This window comes from Dromaius novaehollandiae, chromosome 1 (genome assembly GCF_036370855.1).
Source record: "Dromaius novaehollandiae isolate bDroNov1 chromosome 1, bDroNov1.hap1, whole genome shotgun sequence".
NCBI classification, from domain to species: domain Eukaryota; kingdom Metazoa; phylum Chordata; class Aves; order Casuariiformes; family Dromaiidae; genus Dromaius; species Dromaius novaehollandiae.
In genome coordinates this window covers 29,396,714-29,417,036 of record NC_088098.1, presented here as the reverse complement: position 1 = coordinate 29,417,036, position 20,323 = coordinate 29,396,714, and the positions used below count along the sequence as shown (strand labels likewise).

General features: G+C 39.3%; 1 protein-coding gene across 4 annotated transcripts in view; it reads left to right on the top strand.

Moving 5' to 3' along the window:
• The window catches only part of PRICKLE1 (prickle planar cell polarity protein 1), a 73,975-nt gene extending 57,585 nt beyond the window's left edge, over positions 1–16,390 (top strand). For 2 of the 4 annotated variants that reach the window (XM_064507942.1, XM_064507940.1), the window contains exons 2-8: positions 6,594–6,791; positions 9,025–9,138; positions 9,979–10,116; positions 10,619–10,822; positions 11,378–11,564; positions 11,715–12,578; positions 14,091–16,390. In XM_064507942.1, the coding sequence (XP_064364012.1) occupies positions 6,594–6,791; positions 9,025–9,138; positions 9,979–10,116; positions 10,619–10,822; positions 11,378–11,564; positions 11,715–12,578; positions 14,091–14,947 (2,562 nt within the window). In that variant the 3' untranslated portion in view covers positions 14,948–16,390. The remainder of the gene's footprint in view (positions 1–6,593; positions 6,792–9,024; positions 9,139–9,978; positions 10,117–10,618; positions 10,823–11,377; positions 11,565–11,714; positions 12,579–14,090) is intronic. The other 2 variants (XM_064507947.1, XM_064507944.1) reach the window with 1 other exon arrangement.
• Positions 16,391–20,323: the final 3,933 nt, after the last annotated feature.

The window sequence follows — 20,323 nt, the reverse complement described above, 5'->3', positions numbered from 1 at the left end:
GCCGGGGGGTACCGGCCTGCGGGGCGCCGTGGGGCTCTGCCGGGCGGAGAAGCCCGGGCGCGGAGCTCTCCTACCTGCCCGGGAAGGCGTCGGGTCTGGCTCTTTCGAGATGAGCTCGTACGCTTGAACTTATCTGTCAGAGTCAACTGGGCTATGCGCGGAATTTTGTTTTTACAGCTCCAGTCTTGCGACTTACTGAACACTTTCTTGAGGTGTTTTCTCTGGAAACTTGTCTCAAATGAGGGCTGTGAGCTCTAACAAAGAAGGGTGTTGTTCAGGAGCCAACAGGTGACGGGGTGAAACCTGAGTATATGTGTACATTGGAGTAAAGTCTGGCTGCTGTTTAAAACAGAATTTAAAAAAAAATCAATGGGAGACTGTAAAGGCTAGATTTCCTTCTTTCTGAATCTGTGCACCCTCTGACGGAGAGCGGGGAGAAAAGATGCCCCGGGATACTGCTGCCTCGGCTGCTGCTTTGGTGCCCGTGCCTCTGCCGGCTCTGCCAGACGCGATACCTCCGAGTAAGATGTTCTGGCACGGGGCGATGCTTTGTGCTAGCGCTTCCTCCTTTTGTTAACTTCAAGCAGTCTGTCTTTGCAGCTCCAGAAGGCATTATTCATGGAAAGAAAATCCCATGAAAAGAATTGTTAGACTTCCAGTTGGGAAAGTGATCTCTGGCCTGCAATGCGAGAGAAGATTATTTAACTCTTCTGTTGGTCCTTGCTCATGGGCTGATAGTTAAAAAAAGTTTTTGTCTTCTTGGGTCCCTCTAAAATCTGTTGAATGGTGAAGTACACAAGCTTCCTTCCTCCCCCCCGGCTCTTTGCACATTAGTTAGTAAATTAATCCAGCAGCTGAAGAAGTTGCTGTGTGCTGGTGCTGATCCAAATTCTGCTATCCAAATTTGGATTGCAGTTTCTGAAGTATAGAGCTGTCAAGTACTGCCTGGGAATATATTACTCATATTGTGGCTAGGGAATAGGACTTTCTGATCGTTTGTGTAATACATCTTTAAATTATTAATCTTTATTGTATGGCGCTTTATTGCTGTACCACACCCTTCCTCTTCTAGTGTAGCTATGATGCATTAGGGGTTAAATAAGCAGGTGAATGGGCTGGCCATGATAATCTGAACTCCTTGGGCCTTCCTTGCCCTCTGCTGTGAATGGGTGCGTGTGATATGCATCTTGCATCCCCTGTAGCCTTGTTAACAAGCATTCTAACAAAAAAGCTGTTAAACAATTTGCCCTGCAGGACAGAGTAAAACAGCAGGGGATGGGCAAGGAGATGTTTGTCTAACTGTGCTCACAAATCATGACCTCTTCTATGTGGCCAGAGGTGACAGTGGGACATAATCAGTGAGCTGGAAAACCTAGCATAAGGATAACCTTCGTATTGGATTCAACAGTAGCTTTGCTTCACTTATGACAGCCTAATATTTTATGTACCAGTGGATTTATAATTAGGAGTGCAGTTTGTCTTTATTTCTGACCTCTGAGAACTTTGTCATATATGGTCATTTCAATACAGCAGTGGAAAAAAAATGTATTAATCGCTTTTCTTTTTAAATCAGATTTAGTTGTTTGATTCAATTATGTAATTCATAGTTGTCAAGCTGCCAGTGAAATATCTCCTTGTAGGCTATGAAGCTTTATTTGCGAGATAGCATTTGAACAGAGGCGAAACTTCAAAATGTTATATAGACTTTGAAAAAGCAAAACCAAACACATTTGCTGTATTTTGAGGATGTTATGGCATGAATAGAAAGACCTCTTTTCTAATCATCCTTCACAAATCATTTATTTTTTCAGCTGTTGTTTATATTCATCTGAGTCCTCCTTAGGATGTAATCATTTTAAACAGGTCACTTTGAAGAATGAGTGCAGTTGGGGGGTGGGAGGAAGTCTCCTGAACCCTGTAGTTTTAAAATGCAAACCAAATTCCACTTGAGCAGGAGAGGAAGGAGAACTTCTAAACAAGTAATAGCTAAAATAGTTCTGCAAATAGCTGGCTGTTAAGTTGTGCTCTCTTCAGAAGCCTCGCTCTCAGCAGCACCACGATATTTGTAATATTGATACATGGTGTATTGTCGGTTAATTTGTAGCTAACTTAGTGTTAGCATTATGATAACATTTTTTTAAGTGAGTGCTGTCCTTTGAGGGATCTCAGTTCACTGAGATTTATGAGCCTCACTTTTAACATTTCTGATCCTCCTATTTGGAGAGGAGCACCCAGATTGTATGGTTTGTTTTGTGGTTTTGAAGGTGTATTTTCCCTTTATTCTCCACCACCCATGCTTTCAACCTGCCCTCTTTTAGAGGGCTGATGGGCCTATGGTGTCTGTTTTTCTCCTGTTAGAGCTGGAGAACTGGATGTCTGAAATATATATGTAAACGTGGTGACCCAGACAGGATGAGTCTTGGTGGAAAAGCAGCATGGTCCCGCTTATCGAGCCTTGTCTCCTTTTGGAATTAGGCAACTCTCCTGCATTTGTGTATCTCTGGCATACTTGAAATCCTAACATTACCAAGCAGTGTTGGTGCTAAGCAGAAGTAGCATGTAACCTTAGGGTTCAAAAATCCTCAGAAAAGTTAATGTACATTCATTTTGTAAGGGGTTTTTTGCCTTTTCTTTCAAGTGGAAAAAGTAAGCCAGAGCAGTTAATTTTTGATCTTAGAGGTTTTTGAACAATCGAGATTAAACAACTAATCTGTTACTTGACGTGATTTTGAATATCCTGTTAGCAATTCGCAGGTATACCTTGAGTGTTTCAGGAGTGGCAGAGCTGAGTGCGGCTCCTAGGCTGAGTTACCTTGCAGACTTGCTGTCCCGTGGTGCAGTTGAGATAGGGCTGCCTGGGGAAGCTTTGACGCAGGTGTTTCACCTTGTGACTCCTTCTATTTGTGGGTTATTGGGCAGGAGCCAGTTCTTGAAAAGCAGCAGTTTGATCAACACAAATTCTTACGACACAATGACATAAGAACTGGAAATATCCCCTTAGCTTTCAGCTAGTTAGTGATGCTTTATTGTAAACCAACAATCTGCCTTACTCTAAAGGGGAACTGTGAAACAGTACACTTACTGCTAAGATCATCTTAGAAAGGACTTGGACTTCTCAGTAATACTGACTGCAACAAAGGGTGATTTTATACTTCAGACTTAATTGGGCATACATGATGTGGGACACAAGATGCTAACCCTAGCACCACAGTCCTCCTGCACAGTGAGCACCGCTTTTCTTTGTTAACAGTCATTTCTCAACTCTCTCCTGGTATTCATCTCTCTCTCTTTTTTCCCCCAGTTTTATAGAAACAATAACAACAAAACATACCTGATGGTTGACTTCATTTCGGCTGGTATGTGGAGACGGGAAACAGTTCTGAATCTTTTGTAACAACAAGATCTTAGTATCTGTTTCTGAAGGAAATTAATTCTGGGGATCTAGTGTGCACCAGGATGTCTGTCTTTGTACTTCAGATATTCAAGAGTGAGCTATTAGAGACTTGTTTGTTAATTCCGTTAATATTAGTTTTTCAATAGACCATCTTTGCCTTCTTGTCACTCGCTTTTGTAATAGCAAATAAGGCAGTGGCATTAATGCTGTCTGTTCAGTGACAATGAATATGTGTACCAACGGCTTTGTCTTCCACTAGCTATCTAACCACAAGTGGTTTACACCTCTTGAAAATGATTACTTTAAAAGGTCAGCTCCTCAACAGTGGAAGAGGAAATGAGGGAAAGGTCTCTTAGGATGAAGTGATGTCAAATGTATTAATTAGTGGGGATACAGTCTACCTGTCTGGGGTGCTGTTAATATGCAAAATAGCAAATACAGGAGTCTTTCTCCTTGCCTTCCTTTACAGAGATTGTAATTTGGTGAAGTAAAGGTAAACTGGCTGGGTGGCAGGGCTCAGAGGCTTGTGCTCAGTGGCACGAAGTCTAGTTGGAGATCCATAAATAGTGGTGTACTCGCGGGTCAATACTGGGTCCAGCCCTGTTCAACTTATTCATCACTGGCCTGGATGAAGGGACAGAGTGCACCCTCAGCAAGTTTGCTGATCATGCAAAACTGGGAGGAGTGGCTGATACACCAGAGGGCTGTGCTGCCATCCAGAGGGACCTGGACAGGCTGGAGCGATGGGCAGAGAGGAACCTCATGGAGTTCAATAAAGGGGAGTGCAGAGTCCTGCACCTGGGAGGAATAATCCCATGCACTGGTACAGGCTGGGGTTGACCTGCTGGAAAGGAGAAGGACCTGGGAGTCCTGATGGACAACAAGGTGATCATGAGCCAGCAGTACGCCCTTGTGGCCAAGAAGGCCAGTGGTATCCTGGGTTGCATTAGGAAGAGGGAGTTGCCAGCAGGTCGAGGGAAGTGATCTTCCCCCTCTACTCAGCCCTGGTGAGGCTGCATCTGGAGTGCTGTGTCCAGTTCTGGGCTCCCCAATACGAGAGAGACATGGAACTACTGGAGCGAGTCCAGTGAAGGGCTGCTGAGATAATTAAGGCACTGGAGCATCTCTCATATGAGGAGAGGCTGAGAGAGCTGGGACTGTTCAGCCTGGAGAAGAGTGAGGGGGATCTTATCAGTGCATTTAAAAATCTGAAGGGAGGATGTCAAGAGGATGGGGCCAGACTCTTTTTAGTGGTGCCCAGTGACAGGACAAGAAACAACGGACACAGACTGAAACACAGGAAGGTCTATCTGAGCATAAGGAAAAGCTATTTTACTGTGAGGGTGGTTGAGTATTGGCACAGGTTGCCCAGAGAGACTGTGGAGTCTCCTTGTCTGGAGATATTAAAAAGCTGTCTGGACATGGTCCTGGGCAACCTGCTCTTGGTGACCCTGCTTGAGCAGGGGGGGTTTGGACTAGATGATCTCTAAAGGTCCCTTCTAACCTTAACCATTCTGTGATTCTGTGTAAAAAGTTGTTTTGCTAGCCTTTGGTTGCTCAACCAGAGTAAGATTTTAGAAATTTGCTTGATTTCTGTCAAGCTTTGTAGAAATACACTGTTCTTAGAGGAAGTTTGCAGGTTTGCTTACTTCAGAAAATAATAAATAAATCTTTTATTACAGTGCAGCTATGCAGTGCAATGATGGTGCATTGGCATCTTAGCAGTACATTCAAAATAGCACATATATTTTCAAACAAGAAGCTTTGGAATAAAATTAACAAAAATCTTTAGTTAAATTTTTTGAGCACTAGCCCAGTGGAATAATTAGGTAATTCCATCTCTTTTCATTGGATGTGGGAATGTATAGATGTATTGAAAACAGGGATAGATAGAATGTGTAATACTAAATATCGTCATTTCTGTGAGTGTGTATTTTTTTTTCTTTGTGTGCGTACGGCCACTTTTCATTGAGCAGGTGTGGATTTACATGAGGAATGCTGTACTGAATAAACAGTGTCTGGCACTGACCAGTACCTCATGCCTCTCCTGAAGGAGAAACTCCGGTTGTGTAAGAAGCAGCCTAGTCAGATACTAGATCTCAAACTTTCTTCCACCTGTGATCTAGCAGTAACTTGATTTTTCTAATATGGTGGTGATGAGACCTGTAACGTAATGTGAAATGAGCCAGAAGTTTTTTAGTTTGCTCTCTCCTTTAGATCCAAAAGCAAGCTTATATGTCAAGGTGATGAAAATTTTCTACAGCTGGCCTACAGCTCAAATCTAGCACAGATAAAATGGCATCTATATTTAGATGAATAGGTGAAAAAATTGCCTGAAACAGGGAACATGCAGCTTATTTGTAATGTTGTACTGCTTATTTCTAACCCCAGGTGATCAGGATGTCGGTTGTGGCAAAATACATCCTCCTTGGTTTTGATAGTGATCTGCATTTCTCGGAAATTCCTATTCAGAATTTCCTAGAAACTTCTGCTAAAATTAGCATAAAACATTTATCTTAAGTTTTTTATTGCAGAATGTTATAGATCTTGGTTAGAACCTTCTTTGTCAGTTTTGATTCAAAATGGTCCCACTGATACTAGACTTTGTAGACTTCGTGAATCAGTGGAAGCATGTCCCTATAGGGTTTTAAATTAACAGAATGATCATGATGTATTTTACTGAGCCTAATCTGACATAATTGAATTTCAGATATTTAACTGGACCAATGCCCTTATGCTCTGATACAGCTGAAACAAAGTTCTCAGAAGAATCTAACAGGCTTTCACTGCTCGCTTTGTGCCTACCTTGTTAAAAACAGGATACTAATTACACAACTGTCTTTCCCCAAGAATTTCTTTAGTTTTGGACAAGCCTTCTGTGATGCTGGATTGATAGTGACTTCAAAAAGCACTCACGTCATTCATTTTATTAATATCTGCTCAACATGAGTCTTTCCTTAACCTGCAATGTTTCAAAACAAGCAGAAGTACAGAAGACAACGTGTTAATATTGAAATATGTGTCGTGATAAATGCGGTGGTGTGTGTCTAGTTTTCTTTTCCTTGTTTTTTTGATTGTAGCAAGTTGTAATGATACTTCAATAATTTTGTATTCTGCGTAACACAATGAATACTAAACTGTTGTAAGATTATTTACACTGATAGTCACTGCATGTTCAAATTAAGTAACACTCTGGTAGTCTCTTTCTCCAGATCAATTGTTTGATGAACTGCAGCTGAAATATTTAACGCTTCACACTTACATTATGTCATTGGAGATGGAGCCCAAAGCAAACAGTCTTGCTTTTGGGTGTCAGCGAAGCTCGACATCTGATGATGACTCTGGCTGTGCCTTGGAAGAATATGCCTGGGTCCCACCAGGCCTTAGACCAGAGCAGGTACAGATTTTGGCTCTTTATTTTTAAAACAACCATAATAAGAACTGTCTCAGAGAGTGATACCCTGCAGAAGGTCTTACATATATTCTTAAAACTTCTAACTTCTTGTATTTGTTTCCTGTTCCAGTGAGATGGTCTCAAGGGAGCTGAAAATCCTGGTCATTCAGGAATTTATATATCAAAAAATATTTTTAGTCAAGATTTTTCAATAAATGTTTGTCACACAAGTATATATTGTAGAGTCAAAGCAGCACAGAAAATGCTTACTTTCTCTTTTAAATAAGTTCTTCGGTTAAATTAAAGCTCAGGGCATACCTTGTGGCATTGTATTATTTGGCCAGTATTTAACTGGTTTTGTACAACCCTCTGCCTAAATAACTAGAGATTTGACATCTAGAAAATGTATGTTACTATAGCACATAGAAATGTAAGTATTCTGTCATTGTGACAATTACATATTTTACATTTGTTTAAATAGCTGTATGTCTGCTATTTATTCATGCCAGGATTTCTCTTGTACGTCCACTGGAGCTGACCCTTGCGTCTTGAGAGTTGGTTGGGCTGTTCCCTTCTCCCTCTCCCCTTTCTTCTTTATCCGTTAGAGTGTAATGCTAATGGAGTTCAAGCAAAATTATCAACGAGAAAGTTGCTCTGCATGATTTAAATGAAACTCCAATAGTATTCCTTTAACGATCTTGCAATTGTACTGAAGCTGTGTATTCAGTAATATCCAGAAGTTGAACTTCAGTGTTAAATGGATACAGTGACTTTCTATTAAAGGAGAGAGAGCAACTCTCATTCAGCTGGTCAGCTAACAGAGTCCATAGTTATGAAGGCAAAAAAGATGCATCCTTTTCACTATGCAGAGATTTTTCTTAAGCATGAATAAAGTAACAAGTCAGCAGGAATGGCAAATACATTGTTATTTTTGGTGAAATTATTTTTATCACTTACTTTAGCATATATAAGGATCCTCATGAATCTGAGGTAAAAACAAAACAGCAAGTTAACGTTTAGCCAGAACAATTAAGTAAATTCAGTAAAATATCCTCGTATCCCACCTACTGAAACTTACTACAGATTCTCTTTTAGGAAGAATAGACATATTTTGAAAACTTGAGAAATGGGCATAAAGTGTCTTTTAAAAGCTTCTTCTCATGCTACAGGAAAAGCTAACAACGTGCAGTTTCTTGAAATACAATCAGTAGTAAGTGGGCTTACAGTAGACTCTTGATGTTTAAATTTCAGATAAATGAAAGCCAAATAATGTTTCATACAAGCTTTCCCATATAATTTTGATTGCTTCCTGAGTCAAGTGACTGATTACTGTCTTTTTCATCTATCTTGCACAGTAATAAGCTGTTGACCTAAGCATTATTTAAATCTGGATGGCAAGTAATATTTTTGCCGATAGTCAGGTCTTATTTACAGCCCCAGGCCTTGTGACAAGCTGGAAACTGCATAGGAAAAACAATAAATCTGTAGCTGTTCCACAAAAATATTTTCTGCCATTGGGCTTTGTCATAGCATTCATTACAGTTTTCCTGTCATAATTTTCTTCTGAAAAAATGAGTGGAGATTGGTCTGAAAATATTTTCAAGTAGGTTTAGAGTGCGTGTGCAGCCCATGAAAATTTCATAGTTAATTTGTGTCTGATTAAAATGTGGCTGGATCCAGCCTCCTCCCAAGGGAAGGGTGTTTCTGTCCTCTTACCAAACAAAGCTCACATGGAAGCAATGAAAGCTGATGCTTGGGATGAACCTGATCAGCAGGGGACTACAAAACAGCTTTTGTCTCAACAATGTGTAAAATGCACAGAGCAAATTAAATTTGTTTATATAGTGGCTGTTTTCTGGAAAGCTTCATGCCTTGTGTGGTAAATTGCAGAAGGGGACTTGGAATTTCAGCGGGCTTGTTGACCAGCCCCGAAGGGGGTGGGAATAACGAGAACGTTAAATGTGCATAATTTATGATACCCCTAATTGTCACTGCAAATTGCATTCCAGAAAAGCAATTCAGCAGCTGGGTGCTAGCTATATCGGAGGCAATTCAGGTTTGCTGAGTTAGTTCATCTGGGTCTCGTATTTTCAGCACAAATCCTGTCATGGGTCTACTGTAGCATATCCTTTTTCCTTTGTAAATAAGACTTGAGATAAAACAGTAGCTGAAGGATGCTTACAGGGTTTGGGTGATATGTGTCTCTTGGTCTGAGTTCTACATACCTCCTGTTCAGGTACAGCTGTATTTTGCCTGTTTGCCAGAGGACAAGGTCCCTTACATTAACAGCCCTGGAGAGAAACACAGAATTAAACAACTCCTGTTTCAGTTGCCACCCCACGATAATGAGGTAAATATGGAACTCGCAGATGAATGGTCACGACTTGGGTCTTGTTGCTTTTACATGGAGAATTACCTGCCTGTGTATTTATGACAAGCCTAAAATATTGCTTGTAATGGCATCTAACCTATAAAACAGCATGGCGTGTACACTGAGGCCATTGTTCAGCTGCATGTTTCACTTGCGTTCAGATAAGAGCTGTCTGGAAGGATACTGCCTTTTCTTGTTAGGAGGGTTGGTGTCAGCGCAATAAACTTCACACAAGTTGATTTTTATAGTGTTTGCAGCCACCCACCAATTACCAGGAACCTAAAATTCCTGGAATTTCATTGTAGCACACAAAAAGGATGCTTTGTGATAGTAAAAGCTTCCCATCTCAGATATGCAGTGTAATTTGGGGTAGAAGTGGAAATAACAAACAAGCCCTTTGAGGGGGGAGGGTGAAGGCGGGGGTGTCAGTACTTAAGATCTTGTGTATACTGCAATACTTAGTTTAATTGTGGGCATTTAACCATAAATCTAAATGACTCTGTTATGGCTGTATCTGATTTAGCTTCATTCAATTATTTTAGGATAGCAACAGTTTTTGGTATGGCTTTTTAAAATACTATTTTCTGCCTAGACCACTTCTTCATTTGGTATCTTTTTTTCCTGTAGTGCAAAATCTGTCTCAATACTAGGCTCGTATTGTGCCATGTTAACTAGAAGTAAAGACTGTAGAGAAGACAAGTTGGAAAAGTTTAATAATGATTGCCAGCATACCTGATGTGTTGCACATGTGTGCTTAGTTATTAATATATTATTTAAAAATCTTATTATCTAAAATAAGTTCTGTATTTTTTGTGGAAGGTGAGATACTGTCAGTCTTTAAGTGAAGAAGAAAAGAAGGAACTGCAGATGTTTAGTTCTCAGCGCAAAAAGGAGGCACTCGGGAGAGGCACTATTAAACTACTCTCAAGAGCAGTGATGCATGCAGTTTGTGAGCAGGTAATAGACCACTAGTGCCACAAGTGAACTAGCAGGATGAATAATTTAAGACTTCAATATCTTGATATTAAATGTAAGCTTATCTCTGTCTATGCCTGAGCTCTGAAAAAAAAATCAGAATATTCTTAAAGCTGCCTATAAATATAATGAAGGTAGTGCTTGCTTAAACAAAACACAACTTTTGATACTAGGAATGTACTGAATATTTGATGCATTTCCTACTCCAAAAAACTGCTGCTGACTCCTATTAAAACAAATACACATGAAAAACAGGAATACATGCACAATTATTTCTATGTATAAAGTAAACTTCTATTCATAAACATTTTGTTGATGCACAGAATTTGTCTATCCTAAGATTGAGAATATTTTTTTCTCTTTTGTCAAAATTTTGAAATAAAAACTGCGTACTGGGTTTGGTGTTTTGTACTTAGCTTAAGTGTGTGTCCGAGGCCAGTTGTCTGGGATGGGAAGTGTGTTCACTTTCTGGTTTTGTTCCTAGTGTGGTACAAAAGTAAATGGCGGTGAAGTTGCAGTCTTTGCCTCGAGGGCTGGGCCTGGTGTGTGCTGGCATCCATCATGTTTTGTATGCTTCACATGTAATGAGCTTCTCGTTGACCTAATCTACTTCTACCAAGATGGAAAAATTCACTGTGGCAGACACCATGCTGAACTTCTTAAACCCCGATGTTCAGCCTGTGATGAGGTAAATAATTTACATTTTATGTCAATCCACAAATCTGTTATTGCTCAGTTAACAAACTGCATCACTTATTTGGGCAATTACTAGCTTTAAATGCATCCCTTTTATGCACCAGAGTCTTTGTTGCTTAATATGGTTGAAAGCTGAGCGTTGCTTCATTTCTTGTAAAACCAGCAATATCGCAAGCAATGTGATGGTATTTAGAAAATGCATACACGTTTGTAACTATAATTGAATCTTATAGACTGAATTAGAAAAAGGATCTGTACAGATATTCCAGGATGCCCTCATAATAGCAGCCTTTTCAATTGTTCAAGTTCTTATGTTCTCATTTATTTTTCTGCTTTACAAAGTATAGTTCTTCTTAATTCTTTGTTGTTTAAAAAAAGAGATTAGAGTACCACAGAAGATTTTTGTTTCTATCTTTGTATTCATAATACAGCTAAATAAAATTGAATTATTTGGTCTGTTAACTGTACAAACTGGATACTTTACTTGCTCTGAGTTCTAAGGTGACATTTGACCACTTAACTAAAAGTTTGCTTTTATTTTTTGAAGATAATTTTTGCTGATGAGTGTACAGAAGCTGAGGGTCGCCACTGGCACATGAAACACTTCTGTTGCCTTGAGTGTGAAACGATCCTGGGTGGACAGAGATACATCATGAAGGATGGAAGACCATTCTGCTGTAACTGTTTTGAATCTCTTTATGCAGAATACTGTGAGACCTGTGGAGAACACATTGGTAAATATGCCCTTTTTAAGTACTAAACTTAAAAATTAAGTGAAGGCCAATTTATGAGCCAATTTATAATCCAATTTCACATTTCAAGTGCTGGATTGTGCAAGCAATTTCTTTAAAGAACCCAAAGTATTGCTTTTTCTCCCTTTCTAGGTGTTGACCATGCTCAGATGACCTATGATGGACAGCACTGGCATGCCACAGAGACTTGCTTTTCCTGTGCTCAGTGCAAGACCTCTTTGCTTGGTTGCCCCTTCCTTCCAAAGCAAGGGCAGATTTATTGCTCAAAAACCTGCAGCTTGGGTGAGGATGTTCATGCCTCCGACTCTTCTGATTCTGCATTTCAGTCTGCTCGATCAAGAGACTCCAGGAGGAGTGTTCGTATGGGAAAAAGCAGCCGGTCGGCTGACCAGTGCCGCCAGTCTCTCCTTTTGTCACCAGCCCTCAATTACAAATTTCCCGGTCTTTCAAGCAACGCTGATGATACTCTTTCTCGTAAGCTGGATGATTTAAGCCTTTCAAGGCAAGGGGCAGGCTTTGTTAATGAAGACTTCTGGAAAGGAAGAGTAGAGCAAGAAATGCCTGAAGACCCTGAAGAATGGGCTGAACATGAAGACTACATGACTCAGCTTCTTCTGAAGTTTGGTGATAAAAGCCTCTTCCAGCAGCCTGCTGAAGTAAACATTAGATCAAGTGAACACTGGATTTCTGATAACATAGTCAAGAGCAAGCTGGACCTGAAAAAAAATAATCCAAGCCTAGCAAGTAAAAAGTATCAGTCAGACATGTACTGGGCTCAGTCGCAGGATGGCTTGGGTGACTCTGCATATGGCAGCCATCCAGGCCCTGCCAGCAGCAGAAAAATCCAGGAGTTAGACATGGAACATGGGGCTGCAGGATACAAACATGACCAAACACCATGGTATGAAGGTTCACTGGAGTGTCTGTCTGATCTGAAAAAGCAAGAGCAAAGTGTTCGAGACTCAATGGATTCTTTGGCTTTGTCTAACATAACAGGTAACAGGGGAAAAATCAAACGGTTTTGATAGAGAGGTCAACCAAAGCGTGTATGTTGTAATATTTTGAATTAAGACTTCTTATATTTGCAATTTTAAAAAGCTTTAGTAGCAAGGGATGCCTGTAGATGAAGCAATGATAGCTTTTATCAAGCACATATTCTTCTACAAGATAAAATTCTGCTATTTAAATTATTAAGACTGCAGAGCTCTCTCCTCTGGTTATAACAAACCCCCCCCCCCCCCCCATAATGTTAAACAGAGTAAGAATGATCTTGTGCTATGTATTTGTTAGATATACAAACTACCACTTCAAGTAAATTAAGAATTGTTTATGCTATTGTTTAACAATTTTATACATTAAGTACAAAAAGTTGCATTATATACTAGAGTAATATTAAGAACAATATTAAAAAGGCTCTACAAATTGCTTCTGTTAATTTCCTGGTTTGCCTGTAAAAATATGCAGAAAATCTGAGAAGATGGTAGCCTTCTAGCCTTAGGAAATGAGCTTTAGGAGATTAGTTTTGCGCATTGACTGAAGAGACACTGATAATCCACTTTTGCGAACCTCTTGTCAAACTTGATTGAAATTAGTCAAAAGGATAAAAGTCAGATATGCAGCATGTGCATATTACTTAACCTCCCTTTCCCATTCCTCCACCAAAAAAAAAGCCCTGAGAGTTAGGTATGAGAGACCAGTTTTAAAAGGTGTTCTAATCTTCCATTCCTTTCCTTCTGTAACATGAGTTACTGCAGCTACTTGTGTAGCTCGGAACCAGCCATATGCTGCAGTACACAACAACCTACTGAAGGGAGCTAGGTTTAGGGGGTAGGAGAGGGGGGGAGGAGGAACTGTGGAGGTATTGCACGTGGGAATGACATGGGGAGACGAAGTTACTGTGGTGGGAATGAAGGGTCGTTGGACACAACCTGAAGTAAACCAGGCTTGCTTACTGTTGATGATGCTTTGAGTGTAAAGATCCTTCTCTGAGAGGAAGTAGGCCTAGCTTCCTCGTAGAAATAGCTGGAATATCGAATTTAGCATTACCAGAATCATGAAATATTTTAGCCTTAAAAATGGCAAGCAGGGATTGTAGAATATTTTTAAATAATTCTCTCTCTTAGAAGCATATTTGTATGTGTGTTAGAGCAGATTAAATATTTTAAACTCATTGAACTTCTTCCCATCTTGATGTCCTAATGCTAGCTAGTTCTTTGATTATCAGAGCTTAAATACTTAAAATATTAATACTAATTAATATTAATACTTAAAATATTTACATAAAAACCTTTTTTGGATATTACAAGGCCTCTTTGTAATTTAAAAAAAAATCAACAATGTTTATTCTTCTGCGCAGCTAATCCATTGGGAATAGCTCTAAATCAGTAATAAGGCCTGCTTTGGTGAAAAGATATTTTTAATATTTCAGTCTACATATTTCACTGTAATACTTCTCTCTTTGGTACTCTACTCATTCTTATTTTCCTGCTCTCTTCACTCCTGCCACAGGGGCTTCAATGGATGGAGAAGGCAAGCCACGGCCATCTCTCTATTCCTTGCAAACTTTCCAGGAACTAGAGGTGGAGGACTGTGAGAAAATGAGCAACATGGGAACTCTGAATTCCTCAATGCTCCATCGGAGCACAGAGTCCTTGAAGAGTCTGAGCTCAGAACTGTGTCAGGAGAAGGTGTTACCAGAGGAAAAGCCAGTGCATATGCCTGTACTGAGAAGATCTAAGTCCCAGTCAAGACCCCAGCAAGTAAAGTTTTCAGATGATGTTATTGATAATGGAAGTTATGAGAATCTTGAAATTAGACAACCTCCAATGAGTGAAAGGACTCGTAGGCGTGTTTATCATTTTGAAGAGCGTGGAAGTCGGCCTCATCATCATCGTAGAAGAAGTAGGAAATCTCGTTCAGATAATGCACTTAACTTGGCTGCAGAAAGAAGATGCTTTCCAAAAGAGAGATTTCGTTTTTACTCTCCTCAGGATCATGAAAAATTTATTCAAAATAAAAGCTCACGTGAGATTCAGGCATATATTCAAAATGCAGAGCTGTATGGACAGTATGCCCATACTACTTCTGATTATGCACTGCGAAATCAAATGGTTGATAAATTTTTTGGATTATATGGTGATGAAGAGGACTCTTGGTGTTCAACTTCATCCTCATCATCTGATTCTGAAGAGGAAGGATATTTTCTAGGACAGCCAATTCCACAGCCACGATCACTGAGATATCCATACTACACAGATGACCTTTCTGGTCCGACTACTGCATTATCTAGTTCTCAGTTTGGACAAAGGACAACCAAATCAAAGAAGAAGAGGGGACACAAAGGAAAAAATTGTATAATTTCTTAATTTGGTCTTCCCAACTGTTAAAACAATCAACTCTATAGCTACAGTTTGAACCACATCTTTTTATATTAATAATTGTACTTAGGCAAGTTGCTAAGGTTCTTAATGCTTTGCCAGTGTAACTGATAATCCCACCAGAGTTTACATTGTAAAAATAACATTCAGAAATGTCACTATGTCAAGTGATGATCTGCTCAGATATTCCTATTCCTTTATAATACTATGTTTCAGCTGTTTCAGCTGTCAAAATACTGTTACTGCAGTTCTTGATAAAGACGTTTTGTAGACACTTTGTGCTCACTACTCACCTATGTTTAGTTAATCTGACAGAAGGGATTCAACAAAGATCCATAAATAAAAATGTCTGTGCTGTACTGTAGCTTTACCAATACAGGTGGTCTTTGACGTTCCTTTTCTCTCCATGAAAACAAAGGCTCTACACTATACCCATTTTCCACTGATAAAGCTCATTCTTCCTCCTGCAAGTTTTGCTACAAAAACTGGAACTTCTTTTATTTGGAAAAATGCTGCTCTTCCAAAGAGTCCTCTATTAAGGACGCAAAAATCAGATGTGACGGTGGAAATGCTTGAGGCCTTGATATATCCTAAAGCAGCAGTAAATTACTTCTACTTTTCATGTTTTTCCCTCCTTTTTTCTTTTCCTAAGAATTCTAACCCTGTGTAAGGGTTTTGTTTTGCCTGCTAAAGGAAGATATTAATTCAGCTATTTTAGAATTGAACTAAGTTGGATTTGATGGGTCTAAATCTAACTGTAACTGCCACTGAACAGTGGTGCTTTGTGTCCTCTCCTCTGCCTCCTCCACCCCAATAGTGTTGAAAGAGTAGAGTATAAATGCTGGATGACTTCGCTCAGGCATGTAACGCCATTTAAGTCAATGAATCTACTTATGTAACAAATATTTTCATAAGGGCTTAAAGGATTAGGCTCCATATCTGTCTTTTGAAATGCATTATGCAGGTTTTAAAATGTATTAGCTGCAATTCTAAATTGAAAACATTGATATTTATAATGTAGTATTTCATAGCCTAAAGTGTATTCATAATTTAACAGTGCAAATACTAATGTACATATTGTACAGTTAAAATTTTAAAAGCTGAATATTTTTATATCCCTGAATTTGAAAAAGTTTGTTACACTATCAAGCTAGATTTGTTAGGGGTTTAACGGCAGCATTATGGATGAAATATCGCTTGTATTTTAGTCAGGGGTTTTAAGTTTAAAAATGTTAAATGTTTAGTGTAAAACATCTTAATTTTGTCTATTAGGTATTAAAAGCTCTGTATGCATGGTGGGGCTGTGTAAATACTCTCTGAACTATGGCCCTTTTAATCTTGCAAGTGTTATTTATGGGTCAAGCAAAATGTAAACTATATAAATGTAAAAACCACACAAACATGGAATATACCAGTACAACAAAGATGCAACTCCTGTGGATGTGGTTTTGTTGTTATTCCCCTCCTTTCCCCCAAAGAGTGTCTGACTGTGGCCTGCTTAAAGGGAGAGAGATGCTTGGTGGTTCCAGAATGCAAGTGGGGCAAAAAAACCCTTTTTAGAAAGTAGCAGGTAATCTCAAAAGTTGCCTTTAAGTCAAGTCCTATGTGGAGCAAGGAGAGAGACAGTGTATATAATAATGCTTTAAATAAAGGGCAGAAATTTGTTACTTGAGTGAATAGTGACATCTGCCAATAAAAATAGTAAGTGCTAAAGCTTTTTAACTACCTCTAAGGTAAATAATGAAATAACATGTTTCTTACAAAAAAAGTCTGGCAACCATGTTTGTAGTCCTTGAGGATGTAGAGTGTCTTGAAATAGAAGCAGCTAGAAGTGAGGGATGGACACATGGATATTGCTCACACCAAAGAAAACTAATCCGTTGCTGTGGATAAATCAAACTAGCAGTTACTAGCTTATATTTCTCAGAGAAAAATAAGCAAAAGTTCCTTTACTCCAAGAGGTGCTATTCACCACAGTAGTTTTTCTAGTACAAACAAGTTTTATGTACATGAAAGTTGATCAAAGTAGCATCACGCTACACAGTACGAGCCAAAGGGTGGCCTGTGGCTGACTAGTGGCCGTGGTGGCTTAGGCAGCCCTTGCTTTCTTAGTAGTCTAATGCCTTTTGTGCATAAGACTATTACAACAGCCAGCCAGACAGCACTGACAAGCCTTTAGGCAAGGTACACTGACCTGTTAACACTTTCCCCAAGATGCTCAAACAGTGATTGGGACCATCTATTCTTACCTGCGTTTCCAAATATGGGTGACTAGGATCCTCAGGACTAGACTGCTCTGCTGCTATGGCTGTGTCCTTGTTGGAGCAAGTAACTGTCTCGTGTAGAAATGCCTACACTATTATTTCTTCAGATCTTATACCTTCTTCTGAGATACAGCATATGCATATTTTTGAGTAGTACTCACAAAGTGCACAGCCTTAAAGCATATAAGATGACAAACATTCTCTATAGGTCATCTCAGTTGCTAGGTAATACTTTCTTCTTAAAAAATATGTATGTATATGTGCAACTCAGATCTCTAAAGGGTGTCAGTTACAAGCTATGTTCAGAGAGTTAACTTTCACATTACCTCCATCTAAACCCCCAAAATAAGCTTGAGTTGAAAGATACTCTTCCCATGCCCTTATATCAAAACAAGGATGAGTTAAGACTAAAGGTATCAGTGCTGGGGAACTCTGAACACTCTCTTCCTGCAAAGGCTCCAGCTACTTTAAAATGAGTGGTGTCACTAATGACACTTCCCCTGCCACACACACACATTTTTATATTGTTATGGTTCTGCTGGAGGTGGATAGAGGCCTTCTACTGTGCTCGGTTTTACTCAGAAAAGAATTTTGAGGCACATTTGTGAGAGAGAGAGAGGCAGGAATGTGGGGCAAGAGGGGTGTTAACAAACCTACAGTGTATTACGCTGCTCTCCTTGTGAGCAGCAGCTATTCTTTCCAGCCTGAGGTGAGAGTTTGTGCTATTCCAAATTATTTTCTCTCCTTAAGAACTATACTTACTCAAGGAAGGTATACCTGCACAGTGTGTTGCCTGGGGAAGTAGTGCTCTAACTTCATTTTCTTCCACTGCACGAGCGGCTTTTTCAGTGCTAGTTTAGATAGCTCTGCTGCAAGTCACTCTCCCCTAAGTCACTCTCCTGTACCCATGCTGGGCTGCAGGACCACAAATAATTAACATCAGAAAACATTTAGAAAGCTTTGTTTTGCTGAAGAATAGATTGCTAAGAGAGAGTCATGTCAAAGCAAGACCAGAAATACAAAACACCCAGTTTCATTATCAGCTTCAAAAAATCATACGCCTAAAGGTGACCATAAAAATTTTTTTTCAGCTTGACATAAAAGATTTCTTCTACTTTATTATTTTTGATCAGTTCTTTTGGAAAATGCTTCTAATCCATTCTTTATTCTTAAATATAAAGACAACGATAAGGGATATAGTGCCTGCTACCTGCACAAGAGGCAGATACAGTCACCAAACTGTAACTACTGTTTTGCATCATTAGAAGTAGTAGTTATTCCAAGTGGAGCTTGCACTTTCACGATAGTAACTGAGATGTTAGGGCCATACATTCCCCTCATCAAAAGAAGAAAGGCTGCACAGAAAACAGAAGGACCAGCTCCTTGTAGATGTACACTATTAGCTACCTTTATAGCTATAGTGATACAAGTCACCCACTGAGATTTAATAGATCATTCAGAATCCCTCAAAGCTATTGTTTGGGCAGGCTCCAGCATCAGCAGACAGCACTGAATTTCCATGCTCCATTCCTTCCGATTCCTCTTCCCCTTTTTTAAAAGCTATCTACACATTCATGAGTGCTGAAAGTAAGTTTTGTTTTCAAGAGAAGTTAACGTAATGAAGAAAGTAAATTACTCCTTGCCTCTTCACCAGCACAGCATCTGGTTCCTTCTATAGCTACCTTTCCTGCCCCTTTTAGGAGCCTCATCAAGGCTGTCCACAAGACCAAGGACAACTTTTTGCATCAACATGAAATTGAATTCAAAGTGTATGTTTGTTTCTACAGGAAGCAAGAATAAAAGCCACATGTTTTGCTTTTAAGTTAAGTGACTGGCATAATACTTTACTTAAATCAACATAAAGCATACATCACAAAGGGTTAAGCATGAACATTTAACATAATGACAAGTATTAAACCGTGAAAAACAGTAACCTATCACTCATGAATGAGAACATCATATTAAGCCTTTCATAGAAATAGCATCTAGAAAAAAATCAAGTCTCCTTAGTTTATTAGTAAAATTTAATCAAATTTTTTAAAAAACAGATTAAGCCAAGGACAACCTAACAGAAACTTCTGAAAGATCTTATTGACCTTATAGCTAATCTGAAAAAAACCCAAGAATATTGTAAGCTTAGGTCTTACTTCATAGATAATCAGACTTGAAAATTGGATACTTTTAGAAGTCTGATTAAATTTCACTGTGATAACAAAGGAGACTCCTAACACAACATACAGTCACAATGAACATTTTAAATCAAAAATATTAAATATGATTTCAGTATTCTTTTCCTTAGCATTTCTAACCCAAAGTACAAACCCTGATGTTTCTAAATGAGTCAAAAACATTAACTACCTGAAGACTCCATTCTGCAGGCAAGCACTGAAGCACTTCAGTTTCATTTCTTAGAGAAGATTTGCCTGTGGCTTAATGACTGATCTTGCACAAGCCCTGTTGCTGCCAAAAGGGCAGAGCAGGTCTAGCTACCACTCCACGACAGGTTGCCTCTCTTCCCCTGTCTCCCACTCCAAATTAGTTTTTGAGTGGGATCAGTGAGCTGATTCCCACTCACTGTGCAGCCCACACAATCCCCATTGCCAGCAAGGTAAGTCGCAGGTCATCCCCCTTTGAGCAATGTGAACTCTTAGAAACCAACAAACACTAAGTGCAAAACCACACCCTACTGACATTAGAACTAATCAGGCATCTCAGGAATCTGATGCAATATATTCTTTAATATACCAGATGAACATGTGCATGTGTAAGGTGCTGTGACACATACAGTACCTTGTGGATGCAAAACAATTGCCATCGTATTTATCTTTCTGCAAACCACTCTGATGAAGTCTGAAAAGCTACTTGATAAGGGGACTGAATTCACCGACTTTTTCCACTTAAAAATACTGTGCGTTTTGGAATTGGTGAGCTTTAGTCTTTAGTCCTTATATACAGAGTTTCACATCTTTAAGTACAAATGTATAAAACCAATCATGCTTGTACTTACCTCTTTGTGATTATGACTCAAATTCTCCCATTTCTAAAATGTTCATAAAAACCACTATCTTATTAAAAGTTAGCCTGTACATAATGCAATAGT